Source organism: Odocoileus virginianus, chromosome 1 (genome assembly GCF_023699985.2).
Source record: "Odocoileus virginianus isolate 20LAN1187 ecotype Illinois chromosome 1, Ovbor_1.2, whole genome shotgun sequence".
Classification (NCBI taxonomy): domain Eukaryota; kingdom Metazoa; phylum Chordata; class Mammalia; order Artiodactyla; family Cervidae; genus Odocoileus; species Odocoileus virginianus.
The window spans coordinates 29,646,622-29,674,176 of record NC_069674.1 but is presented as its reverse complement, the minus strand read 5'-3'; the positions used below and the strand labels follow the sequence as shown (position 1 = coordinate 29,674,176).

At 42.7% G+C, this 27,555-nt stretch overlaps 1 protein-coding gene across 2 annotated transcripts; it reads left to right on the top strand.

The window, feature by feature from the left end:
* The first annotated feature begins 3,295 nt into the window (after positions 1-3,295).
* Positions 3,296-12,293, top strand: LMOD2 (leiomodin 2). 2 transcript variants are annotated; one of them, XM_020909484.2, is made up of 3 exons: positions 3,296-3,715; positions 9,612-10,961; positions 11,936-12,293. In XM_020909484.2, the coding sequence occupies exons 1-3, from the start codon at positions 3,443-3,445 to the stop codon at positions 11,960-11,962; spliced, it is 1,650 nt and encodes a 549-aa protein (XP_020765143.2). In that variant the 5' UTR covers positions 3,296-3,442; the 3' UTR covers positions 11,963-12,293. The 2 variants fall into 2 exon arrangements, with proteins under 2 accessions (XP_020765143.2, XP_070322408.1); XM_070466307.1 differs by lacking the exon at positions 3,296-3,715 and adding an exon at positions 8,058-8,573.
* The last annotated feature ends 15,262 nt before the right edge of the window (positions 12,294-27,555 follow it).

The window sequence follows — 27,555 nt, the reverse complement described above, 5'->3', positions numbered from 1 at the left end:
CACATGAGAACATATTTATTCTGCATTGTTCCAATGAGAAAGCAAAAATATATTTATGGTGATTTTTCAAGAGATCAGTTTCAACACAATAGAAAGACAGATGTAGTGATTTGAGACCTCCAACAATGGAATGAGTTTTGGGTAATGTACAGTTTGTATAGTTTTCACCGAAAGTACTCAAGCAAATACTAAATTACCACTTATAGAAGTTACAGAGGTTTGATGTCTTTCCAAGTCCCTTTGAAAGCTGAGAATCTGTGATTCCAAAAATATCTCAGTCATTATTTTATAGTCACATTAACAGTGTATTATAAGCTGTATCAACACCTTACTTCAGATCTGTGCTCAAAAGTCACCTTATTAAAACAGAGCTCTTCCCTACTTGAAATACTACCTGCACAATCTTCTTTCCTCCTTTTTACCCCACTTTATTTCTCTCCATTGAGCTTCTGTTCTTACTCACTTATTTACATATTGTCTGTTTCCCCCAGTGAGACTGTAAACTCCATGAAGGAAGGAATTTTTATTTTTGGTTTTCTTCAATGCTCTAATGCCAGCACTTAATTTAGAATCTGACAGGCAGTGTATGTTCAATAAGTTGTCAAATGAAAATAATATTAAAATGTTATAGAAAAACTACAAGCAAGAGAGAAAGAATAAAACACAATTTCATTTTTTTACAGTTATGCATCTCAAATTTATATAGTGGTCAGCATATCATATGTGCCTAATACATAAATGTTGAAGAAACAAAAGTATACTATCATTTTAATTCATTTTTCATCTTTTTTAAAAAAACAGAGGTTTTTATACAGTTGTAATCATAATTCATCTTTTAACCTAAAATTTATTATTCAGCTGAATAACTCATCTTATTCATCAGATTTGGGTGTAATATTTGATGTAATTTCCAAAAGTCAAAACTATTTTCACATAAAAAATGTATTATCACTAAGGCTACAACAAAGGTATATGCTAAAGGCCATAAAAAAACAATGAACTCATCATTTCTAATATCATAATTATCCCAGTAGTATCACTGAAAAGAGTCATAGTTATTTTGGGAGACAGAATTTCATAATGAGTTAAGACCATAATACTTAGCCAAAACATTCTTGCAAAAGAAAAAAGTGAAGAACTTATAGTTCCTGGTTTAGTACATACTACAAAACTATAATAATTAAGATGAGGTGGTACTGTCTTAAGGAAATAGATTCACAGATCTATAGAACATAACCTACTGTCCAGAAATAAGCCCTTACATTTATGACCAATTAATTTTCCACAAAGGCACCAATGCAATTCAATAAAAAATCTTAAGACAATTGGACATCTGTATACAAAAAGATGAATTTAGACCATTACTCTACACAGACGCAAATATTAAATCAACATGTGTAATATACCTAACTGAAAACCCAAAACTATAAAACTCTTAGAAGAAAGCATAAAAGTAAGTCTCAGATCTTGTGTTAGGAAAAGATATCTTAGTTATAATACCAAAAGCTCAAGCAATAGAAGGAGAAATAAATAAACTGAACTTCATCAAAATTAAATATGTTTACTTTTCAAAAGACAATCCACAGAATGACAGAGAATATCTGCAAATCTCATAAAGTCCAGATTATAAAAAGAATTTTTATAACTTAGTAATAAGACAACCCGATTAAAAAATGAGCATAAGATTTAAATGAATATTTTACCAAAGTTGACATGATTGCCAGTAAACATATGATATGATGCTCAATATCACTAGTTATAGGCTTCCCTGGTGGATCAGATGGTAAAGAATCTGCCTGCAATGTGGGAGACCTGGGTTCAATCCCTGGGTTGGGAAGATTCCCTGGAGGAGGGCATGTAACCCACTCCAGTATTCTTGCCTGGAGAATCTCCATGGACAGAGGAGCCTGGCAGGCTACAGTCCATGGAGTTGCAAAGAGTTGGACACGACTGAGCAACTAAACACGGCACATATCATTAGTTATTAGAGGAATGAAATTTAAAACAATAATGAGATACCATTTCATAGGCACTGAAATAGCTATAACCCAACACTTCAGCAAAAACATGTTAAGATGTGGAGAAACTGAAATGCTCCTCATCACTGATGGGAAAGTAAATTGGTACAGCCATTTTGGAAAATAATTAGGCAGTTTCATGAAAAGTAAATTTACCATATAACTCAGTAATTCCACTACTGCAAACTAGCTACCCAAGGGAAATAAAAACATGTGGCTACATAGGCTTGCAGTGAGTATTCAACATTGTTTATAACTCCCCAAACCTGGAAACAACCCAAACATTCACAACTACTGAATGCATAAACAAAGTATAATGTATTTGTGTTGATACATGTATAGTTCTATGTATATACATTTTAACACATGTTCATATACCTGTATGCTACAATGATATATTTATGAAACCCTGTAAACTGTGTGTGTATTCCATCACATTCATAAAGATGTGGGCAAGTATATAATTTCAAATTAGCATCCCTTCAATTTTCAGCCCAGACACAAATCCAGTTGTGGGATTAAGTGAGATAAATGTTTAAAATGCTTAGCACTAGACTGGCGTAGTGTCAGTTCATAATAAATCTTGTCCAATATTGTTATTTGTCTTTTGGGGAGTCTTGTTTGTGAATCAAGTTGTTTACTAATATTCCGGGGTGAGGAGAAGGAAGCCATTTTGTGCAGAGGAGAGAGTGCAAAGGCTTCCGCCCTTCTAGCTGTCTGACTTCACTTAATTTCTCAGAGCCTCAATTGCCAAAATCTGTAAAGGAAGACAATTAATGTAAATCATCTCTCAGGACTTATGATTAGGAAAATTACATACAAGCACTTTGTAAACTGCAAAATGCAATGACAATAGAAAATTGCTATATCATTATAACCTTCTGCTCTCATCAATGCAACCCACGATATGTTTTTTAGGAGAACTAGAATAACTACTCTAAAGGCATGTGTAGTCATTTCTCATCCTGGAAGATTATAAGAAGAGAGTCTTTTCATGACCATGGTGGTGGTAGTGAGCCATTTTAGAAATATATTTTTACCCTCTTGTTGTTTGAAAACAAAGTAAGAAGCCGGTTACTTCCTATCTGAAGCCCTGTCTGCCTGTCCTCATGAGCCACTAGGCTCGGCTAAATATGTCCCTGGCCAGTATGTGAATAATCCCCACTGGTTTCTGAGACCTCCATCCACCACTGATGTGACATTCTTTGTGTTCAAATGTCTAGCTGACGTCTGATGCCTAAAACAGCCTATGCCTTCACCCCTCTCTGCATTGTCACAGCCTGTATCACCACTCTTAAAAGGCTATCGCAGGCTCTCCCAGCACCAGTTGCTAACCAGCCTACCCACTCTCCTCCCTGCCTGCTGCTGGCTGCCTTGAATGCCTGGTTCCCCAAGCTCCTTGTGGGTCTGACAAAGCAGGGACCATGTCTACCTTTGGCTACAGGAGAGGACTTAGCAAATATGAATCCATCGATGAGGACGAACTGCTGGCTTCCCTGTCAGCCGAGGAGCTGAAGGAGCTAGAGAGGGAGCTGGACGACATTGAACCTGATCACAGCCTCCCGGTGGGGATGAGGCAAAAGAGTCTGACCGAGAAAACCCCCACAGGGACATTCAGCAGAGAGGCGCTGATGGCCTATTGGGAAAAGGAGTCCCAGAAACTCTTGGAGAAGGAGAGGCTGGGGGAGTGTGGAAAGGTAGGCTCTCGGATTTTTTTCCTTAGCTATTCCCAATCCCCCAACCCCGAACCCAGGAAGCTTTTTTATTTTTTTCTAATTTTTCATTCCTCATCACTTTTCTTATAACCCACTTTGCACCTGCTATTGAAAATTTTCTCAGGCTGAAATAGTCATCTAACTTTTATGACCACCTAATGGATTATATGAAAGATTCTTAGTTGGGGGGTCCTGTGATTGACAAAGATGGGATCTTCAAGAGGAAAATAATTCACAAGCAAATCATGGGTTTAGATATTTTGCCAAACAAAAGTCTAATTTGAGTTATAAGTTAAGGATGTGGTATACTTGTTTTATACATACATACACACACACACACACACACACACACACACACATATATGGTAGTTAAGTAAATGTATATGGCGGCTAAGTAAATTTATTTTCTTCTATAAAGACAATAGTGGGTAATCTGTTGCTTGGACTGTGATGGTGGCTACAATAAAACTAATTCCTTTTTCCAACACCAAGAAACATGGGGTGGTGAGTAATATTTGGGGCTGAGAGTCAGGGCACCTTATTTCTAATCCCTGCTCTGCCCTGAAGTTGTAAGACCTTGAACAGAGAGTCAGTTCTGCAGAGTTCTCTTTCATATCAATGGAGGGTGTTCTTCAGACACCATTTTGAGATTTTAATGTTAAAGACTTTCCTAATAAAATGCATGTGTGCTTGTGCAAACATACAAAAATTTTGCATAGAATTTCGAAATGGTGGCACACATCCTGAAACCCTCCTAAGGCTCCAGGTTAAGCATCCTTGCAAGGATGACCTCTAAGATTCCTTCCTATTTTATAATGGTGATTCTGAGATCAGAAAATGCGTTTCTATTAGAGGTCAGGTCTATTAAGTTCTTGTTCTCTGCCCAGTAAATAGTTAATTTGAATTTGTCAAATAAATCATTCACAGAAGGGAGTTCAAAAGACTAAGCTCCGAAAATATAGTTATGGCAATAAGAATATCAAAATAATATATTCCTGAATTTGTGGAAGAACACTGGTCAGGAGCAATAGTTTAAAACCTGTGTGCTCTACTAGAATCATCTAAGATCAAAATGGCCTGAAGCCAATGGCAAGACTTTCATAGTACTAATCCAGGAACTGTTAGATGATCTTGACGACAGAGTGTGTGGGCCACATTTGTAGCAAGATATGTGTGAGTTTTGTCCATGTCAATCATTGCAGAATGGGCCACCAGAATCAGGCCAGGGCTCGCCAAGGCCACAGTGGTGACCTGCCCTGAAGGTCTGAAGGTGGGTGGTGAGAAGGAAGGATACACAAAATGGGCCAGGATTTGGGTTGGTCAATTATTCCACAAACATAAGGTTTTTTTTTTTTTTTTTTTTGATGTGGAAATGTGTGTCCGAAATCTGGTCAAATATAGGAAGTATCACATTTCCCTAATAGTTCTTAAAGATTTTCCCTAATAAAAAAAGATTAAAACTGCCTCATAACGTCCAGGACAGACAGCCATTGGAGTGATCACCCAACAAAGGCATTTTAATGTCATGACGTCTTGAGATGAGTGGAAAGCAAAGGACAAAGCCTGTTGTCAGCTGTTGATGAAACCCACCTGCTCCTGCCAAAGGTTTTGCTGATCCCTGAGCCCTGCCAATGACTTATCAGCTCAATTAGAGAGGCTGTGTGTTGATGAACTTTGATTCCTTTCTCAGCTAGTTAACTTTTCTCTCGCTCCTCTTTCCCTGCTGGCAAGGTGTCTCTAGAGTCACAAGGAGTGCTGAGCAGAAGTTTGCCAGTGGAGGGTGTCAATCCATTTCAACTCCAGGAAAAAGCTCAGAGCAGCTGACTGGTGGGTGGGGGGGTGGGGGTGGGGGGTGGGGGGTGATGTTGTAAGTGAAGAGCAGCCCGGTGTAGACCATGAGGAGGAGATGAGGGGTCACACTTATCAGGCTACTGCTGGCTCTGTAAATATTTATGAAAATCATCTTCAACACCTATTGAATGACAGCTTCTGCCCACCTGGACTCCCACAAACTTATCCTGCATTAAACATCTCCAAGAGGCCTTGGAGACCCAAAGGTCCATCTCCCTGAGCTTGAGCATCTGCTGGGTGTCAGGCATAGGTGCTAATAAGTACATTCACATCACTTCACTGAACTCGCACCTTCTGGATGTGAGAAGTGAGACCGGGACAGGTTAAGAAACTCATTTGAGATTAACAGCTTCTAGCTGAAATTCAAACCCAGTCCTGTTGGCACAAAGACTGCAATTCTCAGAATGTGGGTACATCAGCATCACCTGGGACCTTCCAACTCATTCTAGGACTCCCCCAGACCAGCCGAATGAAGAACGCTGGGGGTGGGGCCCAGCACTGTGTGGCTTCACCAGCCCTCCTGGTGCTTTTGACAAACCCTGGGGTTGGAGAACCGCCCAGCCCTACTGCAGTTTCCTTGAGCCCTTCTGTGCCAGAGGTTTAGTGATTTGTCTAAGATCAAGCAGCTCTTTTTGAGCCTTCCCTGGTGGTTCAGTCGTAAGGAATCTGCCTGCCAATGCAGAAGACGCGGATTCGATCCCTGAGTGGGGAAGATCCTCTGGAGAAGGAAATGGCAACCCACTCCAGTACTCTTGCCTGGAAAATTCCATGGACAGAGGAGCCTGGTGGGCTACAGTCCATGGGGTCACAAAGAGTAGGACAAGACTTGGTAACTAACACAACAAACAAAACCAACTCTTTATGGGTAGAACCAGAACCAGAATGGGAAACCATGCTTACTGACTCCGTCTTCATATAATGGTGCCAGGGAAGTAATAAGAAGAAATGGTTGGCCACCCTCTTCTTGTTGCCTTATTTATTCCCTAAGTGTACCCATATTCGCTTCTCCCTATCACCCCCTTCAGTGCCTCAAGCTTCACTGCCTCACCTCATCCCCATTCTTGCAAGTGTTAGTCTATCATGTGCGACTCTTTGTGATCTCATGGACTGTAGCCCACCAGGCTCCTCTGTCCATGGGGATTCCCCCAGCAAGAACACTAAAGCGGTTGCCATTCCCTTCTTCAAGGGATCTTCCCAACCCAGGGATCAAACCCAGGTTTCGTGCATTGCAGTCAGATTCTTTACCATCTGAGCCATCAGGGAAGCCCTTGCAAGGATCTGGGTTAACTCTAGAGCAGTTGCAGATAGGTGATCTGGAGCACTGCAGTCAGTCCAAACGCGGGAATAATTTTGAAAGTGGGCAATGATTGCTTTAACATCATTCTTCCTCCTTCTCTGGATACTTTTCTCCCTTCTGCTGTTCTTCTCTGAGATATCCCCCAACTAGTCTGGGATTGTGTAGATTTTAGAATGCAAAACTCTGTTTCCTGGGATACCTTTCAGCCCCAGGCAAACCAGGACAATCAATCACCTTCGTCCCATCCACCCCATCTGCACTATTCTCCAAGACCTCCCCTGACTTAGAGGCTGTTACACTGTCCTGTACTTAGTCACTCAGTTGCGTCCGACTCTTCGTGACCTCATGGACTGTAGCCCCCGAGGCTTCTCTGTCCATGGAATTCTCCAGGCAAGGATCCTGGAGTGGGTTGCCATGCCCTCCACCAAGGGGATCTTCCCAATCCAGGGATCGAACCCAGGGCTCCTGAATTGCAGATGGATTCTTTACCAACTGACTCACCAGGGAAGCCTGAGGCTGTTAACCAATGTCAATTTAGAGCCATTCAGTTAACAAATTTTACCGAGTCCCTACTACCTGCTGAGCACTGTGTGAGGTGAGAACAGACATGATCCTTTTTGTCACCCTGCAGACAGTCTTTTGGGAGAAAAAGACAAATAATTAAAGAGGTACTTTATTGGAGGAGTTACAGCATCATGGGATCACATCACGAAGATAATTTGAGGAGGTGTCAAAGAAGGCTTTCTGCAGGAAATGTCATTGAGATGTCACAGGACAACTCATTGCTGGATAAGAGTTTCGGATATGATCTCTGCAAATATATTTAAGGGAAAAAACACCTCTTGCCAGATAAAGCCTAAAGGTCTTTGAAAAACTAGAGGAGTACCATTTAACAGTGGTGTGACAGGGGGTACACCTTGAATTTTGAGACAGGCCTCTTTCCTCCAAATACTGAAACATGTAAACACACACACACACACACACACACACACACAGTGTCACTCTCCTTCCTGATCCTGAACAAGTGAGTAAATTAAGACTGGACAAGCCATCCCAGGAGTGGCTGACCCCTTCCCCAGGCCATCACTTGGTGCCTGCCACTCCAAACAAGCGGATAACTGGAGGCTATTTCATGACACCAACTGGGCAAACAAACTTGGAGAGCAGCGCAGTGTTTTCCAAAGCTCATTCCACGTGCCTCGGGCAGCAGGAGGCTGGGGTCAAAAACATTCCCATGTAGAAGGAAGAATTCTGGCTTTGGGGACAGGAAAGGGTCTCCAGGCTTTAGAGAAACTAAAGGGCTAAAAAGATAGCATTATGGAAAATCAGACTCTGTCAGCAATTGTCAGATTTTTATTTTATCAGAAAAGGTAGTGAGGAAAAGAAAAAAGGGAGAGGGGGAATCAGCTGAACTTCTCAGTACAAAGTCTTGTAAACAGGAAAGACCAAGATGAGGTGAAATTGTGTTTGCCTGAAAGTCCTTCATAATTGATACCTAGTAAATAATTTAAGACCATCAGGCTGAGGCAGTGGCTTGCTTCAAGATTTTTCTACTGTTCTCTGCTGTTCTACATGATGGTTGAAATGTAGTTAGTGCCAAAGGCAATTATCTCTCCCACCTCGTGTCTTCTGAAGTCCCGTCTCATTTAATCCTGTGATAACATGAGATTTCAAGCTGATTTGCTGCAAAGGGTGAGTTTCTGCATAGAGATGGGTTTTGACCTGCTCCCTTGGTTTCTTTCCCCAGAAAAAGACAGAGACAGCCTCAGCTTCCATGTGGTGTGGTCTCTGAGACCCCGTGCCAAGCTCTACATAGAGGGAGGTGCCCAGCCTCTGTATGCATGGACATAGGACATGGCAGAGGGCTCTGGGCTCCTGTCACAGAGACTGTAGGCGGCAGACAGGGGGAAGAATTTCTGAACATTAAGAAAGGGAACCCAAGGATTTCCCTGATGGTTCAGCGGTTAAGACTTCGCCTTTCAATACGGAAGGTGTGACTTTGATCCCTGGTCAGGAAGCTAATATCCTGCATGACTCAGGGCCAAAAAGCCAAAACACAAAGCAGAAGAAAGAACAGAACAAAATTCGATATGAAGACTTTAAAAATGATCCCCTCAAAAAGAAATCTTAAAGAAAAGAAAGGGAACTCATAAACGTGTTATGTATTTTTGTTGTCATTTGTATGTTTGGGATGGAGAAATAAGGAAGGACAGAAGGGTGATTCCCCAAGGGATGACTGAATCTGCTAAACGGTAAGTGGACTAGAAGTCAGGTCATTCAGGAGAGGGAGTTAAGAGAATAAAAATGCTACCAAGGGTTTTCCAGAGCAGGAGCTCCCACTTATTTGTTAAAAACTGGCAAAATGATGGCAAACTCTTATTCCATAAACAGAATTCTGGATATTTATTTTGCAGAATACAAAAAAATTCTGCAGAATACAGAAAAAGCTGGTGAAAGTTATGCAAGGAAATGTTATCCCTGGTCACCTGAACTAGGAAGATTAGTAGCTGGAGACGAACTTTTTATTCTTAGAAAGTTTTGTCTTACTTGCTTGTGTGTTACTTTTTAAAGAATTTATTCAGATATAACTGGCATATCACATTGTGTGAGTTTTAGAGCAACCACGTGATGATCTGATACATGCATATATTGCAAAACCGTGTGTTATTTTTGTAAAATTTAATAATGTGCTTACAGTGGCAAACTTCATGAGGATACTCTGCTCTTTAGGTTGCAGAAGAGGACAAAGAGGAGAGTGAGGAAGAGCTTGTCTTTACAGAATGTAACAGTGAGGTTTCTGAGGATGTGTACACGGAAGAGGAGGACGAGGACGAGGACGAGGAGGAGGAGGACAGCGAAGGAGAGGAAAGAACAGGTGCGAAGGAGGGAGGGATGAACGGATCTGTGCATTCCGATAGTGTCCATTCTGACAACGCGAGGCCAAAGACATTTACAAGTCAAATCGAAAACATCCATCTGACTAACGGCCACAGCGGAAGGAACACGGAGTCTCCCCCCGCTGCCATTCACCCCTGCGGGAACCCCACAGTGATCGAGGATGCTCTGGAAAAGATTAAAAACAACGACCCCGACACCACGGAAGTCAATCTGAACAACATCGAGAACATCACTTCGCAGACCCTCGCCCGCTTCGCCGAGGCCCTCAAGGCCAACACGGTGGTGAAGGCCTTCAGCCTGGCCAACACGCGCGCCGACGACAGCGCGGCCACGGCCATCGCGGACATGCTCCGGGTCAACCGGCACATCACCAGCGTCAACATCGAGTCCAACTTCATCACGGGCAAGGGCATCCTGGCCATCATGAGGGCGCTGCAGCACAACAGCGTGCTCACCGAGCTGCGCTTCCACAACCAGAGGCACATCATGGGCAGCCAGGTGGAGATGGAGATCGTCAAGCTGCTGAGGGAGAACACCACGCTTCTGAGGCTGGGCTACCATTTCGAGCTGCCAGGACCAAGAATGAGCATGACCAGCCTCTTGACCAGAAACATGGATAAGCAGCGGCAGAAGCGGATGCAGGAGCAGAAACAGCAGGAGGGATACGACGGAGGAGCCAACCTTAGGACCAAAGTCTGGCGGAGGGGCACGCCAGGCTCTTCACCGTACGCATCTCCCAAGCACTCCCCCTGGTCTTCCCCCAAACTCCCCAAGAAAGTCCAAACTGTGAGGAGCCGTCCTCCGTCTCCGGCGGCCCCGCCCCCGCCCCCGCCCCCTCCCCCGCCCCCACCGCCACCCCCTCTTGCTCCCCAAAGGCTGCCACCCCCACCTCCGCCTCCCCCGCCTCCGCCCCCAGAGAAGAAGCTCATCACCCGCAACATCGCGGAAGTCATCAAACAGCAGGAGAGCGCCCAGCGGGCCTTACAAAACGGACAGAAAAAGAAAAAAGGGAAAAAGGCTAAGAAACAGCCAAACAATATCCTAAAGGAAATTAAAAATTCCCTGAGGTCGGTGCAGGAGAAGAAAATGGAAGACAGTTCCCGACCGTCTACCCCACAGAGATCAGCTCACGAGAATCTCATGGAAGCTATTCGGGGAAGCAGCATAAAACAGCTAAGGCGGGTAAGTAACCCAAGGGCAGACTGGGGCGAGCACCCAGCGTAGGAGTCAGCCTCCACCGCACTCGGGTACCAAATCACCTCTCTTAACACTTATCAGTATAGGCCGGAGCATGCTGCCAAATCCGGAGCATCAAGAGCAGGTCACTTGCGAGAACACATTTCTGTTTGAGAGATGTGCTTGGTCCACGTTCTTGGCATCACAGTCTTTTAAGGGCCAGGCTCATCTTAAGACATTACAACCTAAAAAAAAAAAAAAAAATCCCAATTTCCTTAATAAGAAATCAGGGTATATCTCTCCAAAACAGATTCATCACTTAACAAAAATTTTACCACCGAGTTGCAAGTGATTGAACTTCCCTGGTGGCTCAGAGTGTTAAAGCGTCTGCCTGCGATGCAGGAGACACGGGTTCGATCCCTGGGTCCAGGAGATCGTCTGGAGAAGGAAATGCCAACCCACTCCAGTATTCTTGCCTGGAGAATCCCTCTGGATGGAGGAGCCTGGTAGGCTACAGTCCACGGGGTCACAAAGAGGCAGACACGACTGAGAGACTTCACTTTCTTGTCTTTCTTTCTGGCGAGTGATTTAACACCTAATTTATAATAAAAAAATTTGAACATCACCCAGCAATAATCTGGGTTTCCCAGGTGGCACTTGTGATAAAGAACACACCTGCCAATGTAAGAGAGGTAAGAGACCTCTTGGGTTCAATCCCTGGGGAAGATCCCCTGGAGAAGGGCATGGCAACCCACTCCAGGATTTTTGCCTGGAGAATCCCATGGCCAGAGGAGCCTGGCAGACCAACAGGACATAGAGTCGCAAAGAGGTGGACACAACTGAAGCAACTTTGCACACGTGCACTCACAGCAATCTGAGTTCTTTCTAGAAAATACTGCTAAAGTCATACTGTACAGAATTTTTTTTTCACTTTATCATTTTCATTGTTTTTATTGAAAGAGAATCCCCTATTTTTGTAGGTGGAAGTTCCAGAAGCTCTGCGATAAAAGCCTGATTTTTAGAAGAGGATGCAGAATTATTCAGTTGGTATTAGATAAAATGTATTGTGAGATGTTTCTAAAATACCTTCTTCAATTTGAGATGTTCTCTGACTTTAAAAATAGCCTCACCCATTAATTCCAAAGAGAATGTTAAGAAACTACCAGCATGTTTCTTCTGTAAATATTAAAATAAACTTCTTTTTTATGTCATGAGATTTGTATTGACAAGAAGCAGTTTATTTAAACATGCTCTGGATGTGTTGGTAACTCTGAGCTATAATGAGTTCATGAAATGTGCTATTATTTTTGTAATCCTAATAAATTTGGATTGAAGTTTTTTGGGTTTTTTTAAGCAAACTAATTTTTTTTGTAAGTGGATAATCACATCTGTCAGGTGTGTATGTAACTTTGCTAAATCTTAAAAATATTACATTCTCACCCATAAAAAGGTTTGGGTACTTAGCATTTGCCTATGTTTTCTCATGTCTAAGAAAATCTAATCAGAGCTCTCTCTAAAGATCTGAAATCAAGGACCTTCTTAAAGGTCTTTTTGGTAGTGAGATACTAATAAAAGCTTGGGAAAAGACCCAACTTGACCATTGTCATCCTAGAGGCATGAATATTGGACCCATTATGTCAACTGACACTCCCCCATTCCCAACAACACCCAGAAGTCGTTCGATCATTTATAATTAAAGTTAACTATTTCTGGAAAAAAATGGCAAATTAGAAAGTTTCTTGGTAGAGATGAAACAAGTGCTGAGGGAACACCTGGAAGATAGGCCCCCCGCATTCAGAGCTGTCTTGAGGGTAATGCTAAAGAGTCACCACTCAAGTCTCCTTTGAGCTCTGGCTGTGATAAGCTTTAGTTTAGGGCAGCGGTCCCCAACCTTCCTGGCACCAGGGACTGATTTCATGTAAGACAGTTTTTCCATGGAAGGGGGTGGGGGAGGGGAAGATGGTTTCCATATGATTCCAGAACATTACATGTATTATGTACTTTATTTCTATTATTATTATATCAGCTCCACCTCAGATCATCAGGCGTTAGATCCTGGAGGTTGGGGATGCTGAGTTTAGTGCATCTCTGTGTTCTGCCTACATAGTGGTGATGTCAGCGTCCACTACATACATCCACGGACAAGGGCACATGCATTTGAAATCATCCTACCCCATCTCTCTTTCATTCAAGAAAGATCTGGGTTTTCAGATAAGAGAAAGATCTGTCAGAGATTACCTTCATTCCACCTGGTGCTGGGCTCCAGCTTATGAAAGCCACAGATCTCCTCTGAAGTCCTTCGCATTATCTTTGATTAGCAATGCTTCCTTTGTGTCCTACAGAGTATGACAGAGGTCCTGGTCAGCTCTTGGGGCACCCATTTAATAATTATTTCCTGACTTTGTGTGGGGAGTGACTGACATTTTTCTGAACTAAGTTGTGTACTTTTCACAACAACTTTAAAAGGTGCTCTTCCTATTTAATCCACGAGGAAACCCAGGTTCAGAGAGGCTGGGGATGCATGGGAGACTGTTTCAGAAGCCCATGCATGCTCCTTCTGCATCACTGCATGTCTCTGCTTCCTTCTGAACTCAGAGTCCTAAGGCTCCCTGTGCTTAGGAGGACAGTGGGAATGTCAGTTTCCTTTAGCAGTGACTTCAGTATTTTACCCCTTTTCATGAGTGTTCACAATCGTGCTTGTTGCTGTTGTGCAAAAAAAGTGCTAAAATATAGATTTTTAAAAGGCAAGCATGGGTGTGTGTGGGGGGGGTGGGGGGGGTGGGGGGTGTGAATTAGCACAGAAAGCCGAGACTGACCTTCCTTTCCCCTGACCTGTGTGTGCATGAGAACAGGGCTCTTCTGAATGTGAAGAGCTTTCAGCTCCACCAGGATGAAGCAAAGGAGTAAATGGTTGCTGATAAATAGATCCTTTGATAAAACCATGTATAAATCCCAGAAAAAAGGGGGTGTGCAGAGCTAAGAGGAGGAGGTTACTTCCTGGGCTGCCAGGAGATGCTAGGCTGTGGGGACTGGCTAGGCCTTTTCACCAGACAAGAGTGTTTGGGAGACAAATATCTCCTCCTTCAGATTTTTGCCTTGCTGGAAACTTTTGGGCTTCGGGAGAGAGGAGCATGCACTGATAAGGCACTTAACAATATGGATCCCCATACTCAACCTACAAAACATTGTAAAGCCCCTAATAAGGCAAGTATGATAAAGTCAGACACTAAGTTGGCATATTTTTCGTTCCCGGAAAGCACTTTTAGAATGTGATTTCAGAAGACAGCACTGGAGCCAGGCAAGGTATCACGACTCTTCAGCACAGAACAGGAATCCCAAGTTCATCGTTCCTGCAAACTCACAGAGCTGGTATGAAAGCTAGCTAGTTCATCCCCTATAAAGAGCATTCAGCTCACTGGGAGAGGGGCTGTCCAAGACCAGATGAAGTGTTTAGACCATGATTTATATCTGCACATTAATCTCTTAAAGTACACCTCATCCTGGTTGAAACAGGGACAAAATGCTGAGTCTCACTCTGCGTCTGGAGCCCTGCTGCCACAGGTATTCAATAACTCAGTGTCAGCAGGATCATGATTTAATACCTGCCCTGATGTAGTTGCTCCAAGTGAGGGAGAGGAAGAGGTAAAAACAGACTGCAGTGCGTGTGTTGAGAGGCACCGCAGACAGGGGTAAATCGATACGTTCTTGAAAAGACCTCAACTCCTTCCTTTCGTGAGAAGTTCACCCTGTCTTTCTTTGTTTCTCTGAGGTTTGGAAGGTGGGGTTTTGTTTTCATCAGTCGTCAAATAGTAGATGTAAAAGTCACAGATCTGACCTAAGAATTACAAAACTCAGAAATATGGTACTGGTACGGAGGCACTGCTGCTGCTGCTGCTAAGTCGCTTCAGTCGTGTCCGACTCTGTGTGACCCCATAGACGGCAGCCCACCAGGCTCCCCCGTCCCTGGGATTCTCCAGGCAAAAACACTGGAGTGGGTTGCCCTTTCCTTCTCCAATGCATGAAAGTGAAAAGGGAAAGTGAAGTTGCTCTGTTGTGTCCCACTCTTAGTGACCCATGGACTGAACTTTCACAATTGTTCTCTGAGTGCCTGCCATGTTCCAAATACTTTTGGACACCGAGGATGTGCAGTGAACAAAGGAGATAAAACTGCCTGTCTTCATGTCACTTACAAGTCTAGGGGAGGGAGCTGACACCATTCCTTCAGGCATCATGTGTCTATCAGGTGCCTCCTGTGGATGAGGCTCTCTGCTTGATGCTGGGGAGACCAATTGAATTAGAAAGTGTCTTTCACTTCCAAAGCGTGAGGATCCTCCTTCCTTCCAGAATTTGCAGTAGGTATAGAGTCTTTTGTGAGCACTGAGGAAGCCTAATGTTCTAAAACTGGTGTTAGCAAATTTCTATAAAGGGCCAGAGATATGTAAGATACTGTATAACATATTTAAACATTTTAGACTCTGTGGGCCGCTTGTTCTCTGTCACAACTACTCAACCCTGCCATCGTAGGGTGAAAACAGCTACAGATAATATGCAAATGAATGAGCATGTCTGTGTTCTAATGCAGCTTATTTGTAGCCACTAGAATTCAAATTTCATGTAATTTTCATGTGTTGCTCATATTCTTCTTCTGATCATTTTTTCAACCATTAAAAAATGTTAAAACTCTCTTTAGTCTGCAGACTGGACAGTAGAAGTGTTGAATGGGTTTGACTTGTGAGCCAGCCACTGTTTACCATAGACCCTTGACCATAAGCAGATAAGGGGTCAAGAATTCAAGGAAGGTGACATTTGTTTTAGAATTTTAACGAATGGAGAGCACGCCAGGCTGAAAAAGGAATCAAATGGTAGGGATGATGAATGAGGAGAGACATTTAAGCTTGAGAGAACAGGGTATTACAGAAAATAGAAAATCATAGGGTTAATGTCATTCTATAAAAAGCAAGAATTTGGTGAAGAGTTAATATTTCAGTCTTTCTGCTAGTATTGATAGGTTTTGCGGATTAAGAATAGTATTAGTATTTAGTTTCCATATGGTCTTTAGCAAAAGTAGTATGTGATCATTAAGACAAATTAGAATATACAGATAAGGCAATAAACATAAAAAATCTCCACAATCTCACCAATGCAGAATTACTGACAACCCTTTAGTGTACATCCTTTTAGACCCTTCTTAATGCATATTTGCTGCTGCTGCTATTTAAACACACATATAACTTACATACCATCACATAACCTACTGTATTTTATTTAAGCAGTTTTAATAATTTGGATATTTACGTTATTTTGATTAGACAGCTGATTTGGAATTTGGTTTGTTCCAACTTATCTTTTTGAGTCATTCTAACTTTTAACTTTTCTAAAAAGCCCTCAGAAGAAATGACTGACTGAAAAAAATCACAGCTGAGAAGCCATCCCCCAGTTAGACAAGGGTTTGTGAGTAAACCATCATTATGGTACACCAAAGCTGGAAATTAGGTTTCAACCAAACTGTCATGTTTACCAGCTTTCTCTCAGTCAAATTATATGCCTATCTGAACCACAGAGGCATGCCTTGGTAAGACAAATTTCCAAAATTCAATAAAATTTTCTATGTCTGAAATAAAAAGGCTGGAAGGGTCTAAGGGCCACAATAGTCTGCCCTGAACAACTCAGTTCAGTTCAGTTCAGTTCAGTCGCTCAGTCGTGTCTGACTCTAGGTGACCCCGTGAACCGCAGCACACCAGGCCTCCCTGTCCATCACCAACACCCGGACCTTACTCAAACCCATGTCCATCGAGTCGGTGATGCCATCCAACCATCTCATCCTCTGTCATCCCCTTCTCCTGCCCCCAATCCCTCCCGGCATCAGGGTCTTTCCCAATGAGTCAACTCTGCATGAGGTGGCCAAAGTACTGGAGTTTCAGCTTCAGCAGCAGTCTTTCCAATGATCATCCAGGACTGATCTCCTTTAGGAGGGACTGGTTGGATCTCCTTGCAGTCCAAGGGACTCTCAAGAGTCTTCTCCAACACCACAGTAAAAAGCATACATTTTTTGGCACTCAGCTTTCTTCACAGTCCAACTCTCACATCCATACATGACCACTGGAAAAACCATAGCCTGACCAGATGGACCTTTGTTGGCAAAGTAACGTCTTTGCTTTCTAATATGCTATCTAGGTTGGTCATAGCTTTCCTTCCAAGGAGTAAGCATCTTTTAATTTCATGGCTGCAATCACCATCTGCAGTGATTTTGGAGCCCCCAAAAATAAAGTCTGACACTGTTTCCACTATTTCCCCATCTATTTGCCATGAAGTGATGGGACAGGATGCCATGATCTTAGTTTTCTGAATGTTGAGCTTTAAGCCAACTTTTTCACTCTCCTCTTTCACTTTCATCAAGAGGCTTTTTAGTCCCTCTTCATTTTCTGCCACAAGGGTGGTGTCATCTGCATATCTGAGGTTATTGATATTTCTCCGGGCAGTCTTGATTCCAGCTTGTGCTTCTTCCAGCCCAGCGTTTCTCATGATGTACTCTGCATATAAGTTAAACAAGCAGGGTGACAATATACAGCCTTGACGTACTCCTTTTCCTATTTGGAATCAGTCTGTTGTTCCATGTCCGTTCTAACTGTTGCTTCCTGACCTGCATACAGATTTCTCAAGAGGCAGGTCAGGTGGTCTGGTATTCCCATCTCTTGAAGAATTTTCCACAGTTTATTGTGATCCACACAGTCAAAGGCTTTGGCATAGCCAATAAAGCAGAAATAGATATTTTTCTGGAACATTCTCTTGCTTTTTCGATGATCCAGCGGATGTTGGCAATTTGATCTCTGGTTCCTCTGCCTTTTCTAAAACCAGCTTGAACATCTGGAAGTTCTCTGTTCACGTATTGCTGAAGCCTGGCTTGGAGAATTTTGAACATTGCTTTACTAGTGTGTGAGATGAGTGCAATTGTGCAGTAGTTTGAGCATTCTTTGGGATTGCCTTTCTTTTGGACTGGAATGAAAACTGACCTTTTCCAGTCCTGTGGCCACTGCTGAGTTTTCCAAATTTGCTGGCATATTGAGTGCAGCACTTTCACAGAGTCATCTTTCAGGATTTGAAATAGCTCAACTGGAATTCCATCACTTCCACTAGCTTTGTTCATAGTGATGCTTCCTAAGGCCCACTTGACTTCACATTCTGGGATGTCTGGCTCTAGGTGAGTGATCACACCATTGTGATTATCTGGGTCATGAAGATGTTTTTGTACAGTTCTTCTGTGTATTCTTGCCACCTCTACTTAATATCTTCTGCTTCTGTTAGGTCCATACCATTTCTGTCCTTTAGCGAACCCATCTTTGCATGAAATATTCACTTGATAGCTCTGATTTTCTTGAAGAGATCTGTAGTCTTTCCCATTCTGTTGTTTTCTTCTATTTCTTTGCAGTGATCACTGAGGAAGGCTTTCTTATCTCTCCTGGTTATTCTTTGGAACTCTGCATTCAAATGGGAATATCTTTCCTTTTCTCCTTTGCGTTTTGCTTCTCTTCTTTTTACAGCTATTTGTAAGGCCTCCTCAGACAACCATTTTGCTTTTTTGCATTTCTTTTCCATGGGGATGGTCTTGATTGATCCCGGTCTCCTGTACAACGTCACGCACCTCCATCCATAGTTCATCAGGCTCTCTGTCTATCAGATCTAGTCCCTTAAATCTTTTTCTCACTTCCACTGTATAGTCATAAGTGATTTGATTTAGGTCATACCTGAATGGTCTAGTTGTTTTTCCTACTTTCTTCAATTTAAGTCTGAATTTGGCAATAAGGAGTTCATGATCTGATAATGGGCATTCATTCTGAGGGTCATGGCAAGCATCAAAGAATTTCAAAAAGCATGACATGATGTTTATACAGCTTTGCAAATATATGGCTTTGGCCACCTGATACGAAGAGCTGACTCATTGGAAAAGACCATGATGCCGGGAGATGAGGGCAACAGAAGATAAGATGGTTGGATGGCATCATTGACTCAATTGACATGAGTTTGAACAAGGAGATAGCGAAGACAAGGAAGCCTGGCATGGCAGTCCATGGGGTTGCAGAGAGTCGAACATAACTGAGCAACTGAACAACAGCAACTGAGAGAAGAATGGACTCAGTGAGGCCCAGGCTGGTGGTAAGAAGACCAGTAAGGAGACCACTGCAATGATCTAGAAATGAAGTAATGCAAGACAGCCTGTGGACACTGCGTAGGGGTGAAGACATCAGAACAGATAAAGCAGAGACTGAGAAAGCACGTGCTCCACAGAATTTAGTGACTGATTAGATGAAGGGAGGCAGGAGTAAATAGAAGAGAGGTGTCCAGGTTGACACGTCCAGGCTGGGCCATTTGGGTGGATAGTCATGCCACAAAATGGGAGCACAGGATACAGCAAGTATTGGAGGAAGAAGATCCATTCAGTTTTAAATAGTGTTGTGTCTGAGGTACCTGTCCATTTGAAAGTAGTGATCATGGGGAGGGTAGGTTTGTGCTGGGAATAAGGATGTGAGGGATTGAATATGAGTAGCACTTAAAGATGGGGGTTTGGACGAGGTGAGTCCGAGAAAAGGGCAGAGGTTGAGTATGTCTAAAGAAAAACCAGAGGAGAGTCAGGTGGCAAAGCAGAGAGTTGCAGTAAGGAAGGGCCAGTTGGCAACACAAAATGCCTCAGTGGGTTCCTGAGCTCAAAGGTGTTCACTCGAACTGGTGCTCTTGGAGGGAGCACATCCATGGGAGCTGTGAAGATGGACATCAGGTTGGAGGGGAAGAGTGCGATAACTCTATCATGAGGATAACAACTATAGCACAATGCTTCAGAAAATGGATATGCTCCTCTTGAGGAGGGTCAGAGCATCCACAAACCTCAGGACTAAAAGGCACATATTCCTGGTATGTCATTATATTATATTGTATTATACATATTGGGTTGGTCAAAAAGTTCATTTGGGTTTTTCTGTAACTTCTTATAGAAAAATTCAAATGAACATTTTTGGCCAACCAGATGTATTTACATACACAAGTATTTACTATAATTTTTACTTGATGTAAGAAAATCTTATTTATATATAATATTTACATACTTAAATATAAATACATGTGTATATTATGTACATATTTTTCCTCATGTCAAATAAAAGTGACATATGTATGTGCATATGAGGTGATGTGACGTTCGTCACAGTCATGTCCGACTCTTTGTGACCCTGTGGATTGTAGCCCGCCAGGCTCCTCTGTCCTTGGGATTTTCCAGGCAAGAATACTGGAGTGGCTAGCCATTGCTTTCTCCAGGGTATCTCCCCAACCCGGGAACTGAAGCCGGGTCTCCCACAATGCAGGCACATTCTTTACCATCTGAGTCACCAGGGGAGACTGTATGTGCCATACACATGTATTCAATAGTCAAGATGAAGTTAACTGGAAACCTCAGTGCATCTCCATGTCAGTCGAAATTTCTGAGAATTCCTGGGATGCAGGGGTAGGGGCTAGAGGCTTATCTGCTCATGGTTGTCTCTGGCTCCATGCACCAAGCATGCATCTTGCAAACCTATGGTTGCCTGGCCCTATTTCAGTCAACAATGACCTAATGTGACAATGAACCTGTGACATTCAGCCCTCTTTCTTGGTTTCCACAGGCTCGACATTACATGAAAACCTGGGAAATGAAGGAGAGGTTGTTATTACAGTGACACAGTGACTTCAAACCAAGCATGAGATGTTGTAACAGTAACAGAAGGACTAACTTCCTATTGGAGATTTTTTTCCCCCCACTAACATTCTATTACAAAATAATAGTCTGTATTTTATTGTTAGTTTATCACTCCTCCTTCTCTCATGATTAGTCTTCATTACTATCCTCCTAAGTCACTCCGGGGAGTTCCAAGTTCTTTTCATTCTGTTTTGCACAGCAAATTCAACTCTCTTCAACCCCTGCCAAAGAGCAGCTCCAGTTTATGTTTGCATATGCAAACTGGTCAGAGTGGGGCAGATTAGAAGAAGCTTTAATTTAACAAGAGTTTCCCTCAAGTTATGGCCATAAATAGAATTTCTCCTCTTAAAAATGTCATATCCTCTCCTTGACCACCATTAAAACCTTTGAGGAAAAAAAACTTAAAAAAAAAAAAATAAAACCTTTGAGGAGTCACTCACAATCTGTTATCTGGATTGTTGCTTCAGAATTGGTTTCTTCCTAAGCAATTGCTTCCTAACTGGTTTCTCTGTCTCCATTCTCCTTCACCCATTTTTTCTCTACTTGCTTAGGTGACATTTTTCCCAAATGCAACTCTGATCACATCAGTCATCTGCTTGAAATTCTTCCATGATAACCCACATTCTACAGAATAAAGCTCACCTCCATTGGCCTGGCAAACGTGGCCCTGCTGATCTTTCATCCTCATCTTGATGCAGGCAGTAGATGGGGCCCTCGAGGGTAAAGTGATTGGCGACTCATTCCCTGTGGACCAAAATTCCAAGACAAGAAAAGCAGGACAATTAAAATTGGGCCCTACCCAGACCACATATTTCTCATTCTCCAAGTCAGGAGACCTCCCCTACTACACATACTCAGGAAAGCTCCTTAGAGATCAAAATGAGAGTGATGTCAAGGGATGCTCTACCCATAGGCCTTTGTGGTAGAATTCATCTTGGCTAAGAGTTGTGTGTGAACTCATGGGAGGATCCTGAGATACACCAAATATGGACTGTGACTCAGGCAAACCAAAAGGATTGGCCAAAGGAAACCCGGAAGAAATGCCCCACAAAAGTAGTTCAAGCTGCCAAAAGGGTGCAACTCAGCAACTCTCTCTCTCTCTGAGATAGTTCTGTTTAAACATACTATACTTCTTTTTTCTAATAAATACTTTTACTTGTTTGACTATGTGTATGTTAGTCACTCAGTAATGTCTGACTCTTTGCAATCCCATGGACTGTAGCCCTCCAGGCTCCTCTGTCCGAGGATTTTTCCAGGCAAGAACACTGGAGTGGGTTGCCATTCCCTTCTCCAGGGGATCTTCCTGAACCAGGGATCAAACCCGGGTCTCCTGCATTGCAGGAAGACTCTTTACCATCTGAGCCATCAGCGACTACTTTGCGTCTTTGTGGGAGTTCTTTTCTGCAAAGCCGAAGGGCCAGGTGCCCTGTCACAGACCACTGGCCTAGTGGTTAGGATCTGGAACTCTCGCTGCCATGACTCAACCCCAGTCTCGGCCTGGGAACCCAAGCCCAGCCTCAAGTCACTGTAGACTGAGACCACCCGAGATCAGTCTGTCCTCATGCTCCCCGTCCTTAAGCCATGCTGAGCAACGCGCGGTTCACTGAATCAGTGATGCCACCTCCTGACACACACCTTTAACAGGCCATTGACCTGCCTGGAATTCCCTTCCCACTCTCTACATCTGGGGACCGCCTACTCATTCTTCAGAAGACCTTGAAAGATGAGTTGCTTACTGCACCAAGGAGATGGGGAAAGGGGCATCTTTCAAAGGAGATCTATTCTTTTCCACATTCTCCCTGGGAGACCTCATCCAAAGTCTTATCTTTAAATTCCACTCTTAGCACATGATGCCCAAATTCTTACCTCCAGCACAAATACCACCCTTATGATTATAAATCCACTCTTTTAAAAGAACAGGCACCCCAAACACAGTGTATTTAAGGCTGAACTCATCTTCTTCCTCCATCATCTGCTCCTCTTGTATTCTACATTCCACAGTCTCACAAAACATCTTGCCTTGCATTATATATGCTATCTGTGTAGATGTCTTAATCTTTCTGCTCACCTACTGGATTCTATATCCTAGAGATCAGGGACTTTATCTTATCTTCATTGCTCATAAACAGCAAGCACTCAATACATATGAGTTGGTGGAGATGCTTAGCTGCTCAACAATGAATAGACAGTGTGATCGAATCTCCTCGCCATTCCTCCCCAGGTGGCTAAAGGGTGATGAGGAACCAAACACGATAGTGGTTGAGAAATGAAGTTTAGAGGCAAGATTTATCCCAGGGTCTATGACAGGGTGGGGCCTCTCTGGTGGCTCAGTGGTGAAGAATCTGCCTGCCAATGCAGGAGACTCAGGTTCGATCCCTGAGTAGGGAAGATCCCCTGGAGAAAGAAATGGCAACCTACTCCAGTATTCTTGCCTGGAAAATCCCATAGACAGAGAAATGTGGCTTGCTATAGCCCATGGGATCACAAAGAGTTGGACTGAGTGACCAAACCACTATGACCACTCATGACAGGGCAGGACCTACATGTGGAGGTGAAGGAGCTCCAAGGAGGGCATCTCTAGGGAGCAGCCAAGGGTAGGCTGGCCCTCTGCATGCATGGCAGGGCCAGAGCTCTAAGAATATCTGCATCCACTCCTGCTGGCTCTCTCCTCTCAAAGCCTCACTCCACCCCTTCTCCCGTGAGATCTGGGATCTGTGCTCAGAATGCAGTCATGAATATTTGGGTGAGCCGAGGACTGACAACTGGAAAACAAAAGTTTTGTTCTATACATAAACCATCCTGAGGTCAAATTTGTATAATCCTTAACCCCCTAACATTGAACTCATTAGACAAATTCACACTCCGAAGCTGAGGTCTTTACTTTGATCTATTATCTGCTTGTTCATTGGCTCTTCTGCACTAATTTTCAGATGACTAATCACTTGTCTCAGATTGAAACCTTGTGTAATTAGCCATGTAGGCTTTATGACAAGTTCAGCAGCTTCTTGACAATATGACTTGTGGTTATATGTTTAGAAGTTTTAAAAATTAGGTATGTATTTGGAAAGCCTGGTCATCTCTGATCAAAATCCTATGATCAGGAGCACCAACTGTTAAATTTTCTCTCTTCCCGAGTGAAATCTCAGTTGACCCATCTGTGCGGTCATTGTTGTGGAGTCGTTAAGTCGTGTCTCACTCTTTTGCATCCCCGCGGACTGTAGCCCACCAGGCTCCTCTGTCCATGGCATTTTCCAAGCAGAAATACTGGAGTGGGTAGCCATTTACCTCTCCAGAGGATCTTCCCGACCCAGGGATCTGAACCTGCATCTCCTGCATTGCAGGTGGATTCTTTACCTCTGAGCCACCAGTGAGATACATAAATACAAAAATGATCTAAAGTCAGTCTCAGGTTACAATGGGGAAGCTGCCCTTCCTGCATTTCTCAAGCATTAATTCCCGTCCAAGCTGGGGCTGGGTGGCAGCCGCACTTAACATACACATGAACCAATAATCCAACAAACAGCAGTCGGAGAAACTCTTAACATTGGAGAAAAATTGGGACAATTAAGTTTTTATATATTTATTTATTTTGACATTTAAAGGAAGTGTCAAATGGAAAATACATTCACTTATATGTATTTGTGAACGTCTTTCTGGCAGCTATACTTTAATCTGCAGCTCTTGCTTCTTCATCATCATTTCCAGTCGGGGGATACAGAATATGCAGGAGACCAGCAGAAAGCTGAAAATAACACAGTCAGGAGGAGCAAGATCATACTCTCCAATGCATATATTTATTTTTCTCTGAATGCTGCCAAGACTTTTTAGTGACTCTTCTCTGAGACACTTGTAGGAAGTATAACAAGTGTAACAAGAATCTTGACCATCAAAACTTATGGGGATGGTATCCATGCTTTTACCCCCAGAATCTGTCATTAATATCAATAAAATTTGTCTTTAAAAATGTGAATTATTTTTAAGAGAAGCAAAAGAATAAAAGGCAAAACAAATCCAAATTCTTCTCCATGTATGATAGTCATAAGTTAAAAGTCACCATGGGGTGAAAAAATATGAAATCAATGAAAAATGCTTAAAGAAAGAGACACATTGACAGAGGTTACTTGAAATTCAGAGACAGGATTCTGAGGTAATTCCAAATAAATTCTTGTGTAATCATTTATTAAGCATTTGGGATGACTTAAATCACTTGTAATCATTTATTAAGAATCTGGGATTATTAAGCATGCCAGTTACTTAATCTAATATTTAAATGGAAAAAAAATATTTTGATGGTGATGGAAGGAGGAAGGGGAATTGGGGATGAGCAAACAAAAAATGATAAAAGATTCTATTCTTGAATACTCCAAAAATCTGAGGCTGTAGTAATCTCAAAACTTGCCTTGGTTTGCTTTAGTGGCTGCAGGTTTAGCTGCATGATTTTAACAAATTTCTCTCTCTCTTTTTTAAATAGTGTATCACTAAGAGCAAAAGTAGTGGAGGTGATGGAATTCTAGCTGAGCTACCTCAAATCCTAAAAGATGAAGCTGTGAAAGTGTTACACTCAATATGCAAGCAATTTTGGAAAACCCAGCAGTGGCCACAGAACTGGAAAAGGTCAGTTTTCATTCCAATCCCAAACAAAGGCAATGCCAAAGAATGCTCAAACTACCACACAGTTGCACTCATCTCACACGCTAGTAAAGTAATGCTCAAAATTCTCCATGCTGGGCTTCAACAGTACGTGAACCAAGAACTTCCAGAGGTTCAAGCTGGATTTAGAAAAGGCAGAGGAAACCAGGGATGAAATTGCCAACATCCATTGGATCACAGAAAAATCAAGAGAGTTCCAGAAAAATATCTACTTCTGCTTTATTGACTATGCCAAAGCATTTTACTGTGTGGATCACAACAAACTGTGGAAAATTCTTAAAGAGATGGGAATACCAGACTACCCTACCTGCCTCCTGAGAAATCTGTATGCAGGTCAAGAAGCAACTGTTAGCACTGGACATGGAACAACAGACTGGTTCCAAATAGGAAAAGGAGTACGTCAAGGCTGTATATTGTCACCCTGCTTATTTAACTTATATGCCGAGAACATCATGCAAAATGCAGGGCTGGATGAAGCACAAGTTAGAATTAAGATTGCTGGGAGAAATATCAGTAACCTCAGTTATGCAGATGACACCCTTGTGGCAGAAAGCGAAGAACTAAAGGGCCTCTTGATAACAGTGAAAGAGGAGAGTGAAAAAGCTGGCTTAAAACTCAACATTCAAAAAATGAAGATCATAGCATCTGGTCCCATCACTTCATGGCAAATAGATGGGGAAACAGTGGAAGCAATGAGAGACTTTATTTTGGGGGGCTTCAAAATCACTGCAGATGGTGACTGCAGCCATGAAATTAAAAGATACTTGCTCCTTGGGAAGAAAAGTTATGACCAACCTAGACAGTATATTAAAAAGCAGAGACATTACTTTGCCAACAAAGGTCCATCTAGTCAAGGCTATGGATTTTCTAGCAGTCATGTATGGATGTGAGAGTTGGACTATAAAGAAAGTTGAGAGCCAAAGAATTGATGCTTTTTATTGTGGTGTTGGAGAAGACTATTGAGAGTCCCTTGGACTGCAAGGAGATCAAACCAGTCAATCTTAAAGGAAATCCTTCTTGAATAATCATTGGAGGGACTGATGCTGAAGCTGAAACTCCAATACTCTGGCCACCTGATGTGAAGCACTGACTCACTGGAAAAGACCCTGATGCTGAGAAAGATCGAAGGCAGGAGAAGGGGACAACAGAGGATGAGATGGTTGGATGGCATCACCAACTCAATGGACATGAGATTGAGCTAGATCTGGGAGTTGGTGATGGACAGGAAAGCCTGGTGTGCTGCAGTTCATGGGGTCGCAAAGAATCAGACATGACTGAGCAACTGAACTGAAGAGTATGACAGCATTTCCCTCTGGGTCTTCACATGTGCAAAAGCAGAACAATTCCAAGTCTTCTACATTTGAATTAAGACAATGGAGTAATATTTTAATTGTCTAATCAGATCATTACTGGTGTCAATGCGCTTAGGAGGCAGAGAACTATAGTGGTTGAGGCTACGTCTTTTGTATTAAGTGGGACCTAAGTCTGATGCTCAGCTCTGCCATTTGCTATTTATATGTGTTAGCCACTCATCATGTCCAACTGTTTCTCTTTGCAACTCTTAGGGTTAGGGTTGGGGTAAGGATTAGGGTTAGAGTTAGGGTAAGGGTTAGGGTTAGGGTAAGGTTTAGGGTTAGAGTAAGGGTTACGGTGGACTGTAGCCCACCAGGCTTCTCTTGTCTGTGGGGTTCTCTAGGCAAGAACACGAGTGGATTGCCATTACCTTTTCCAGGGGATCTTCACAACCCAGGGATCAAACCCAGGTCTCCTGCATTGCAGTCTGATTCTCTACCATCTGAGCCACCAGGTAAGCCTCTATTTACTATTTAACTTTGAGCTAGTAGTTTAACTCAACTTTGCATTTGCTTGACTAAAAATTGGAATAATATTTCTTATATAAAACATTTCATGTCACGCCCAGCTTTCTATGTATTGCATCAATAGTGGTTTGTACTAATATTATGGGGCTTCCCAGTTAGCACTAGTGGTAAAGAATCTGCCTGGTAGTGCAGGAGATGCAAGAGATGCAGGTTTGATCCCTGGGTCGGGAAGATCCTTTGCAGTTGGAAATGGCCACTCCAATATTCTTGCCTGGAAATGATGGGTTCCTTAAACCTGATTTTTCTCAGCATCGCAGTGATGAAAGATCTCGGAGTGGTGAAAGCACATCCAAGGGACTTCTGGAAGCCCCTTTACTGGCTTCACCATTATCATCAAAAAGTGCCTTGG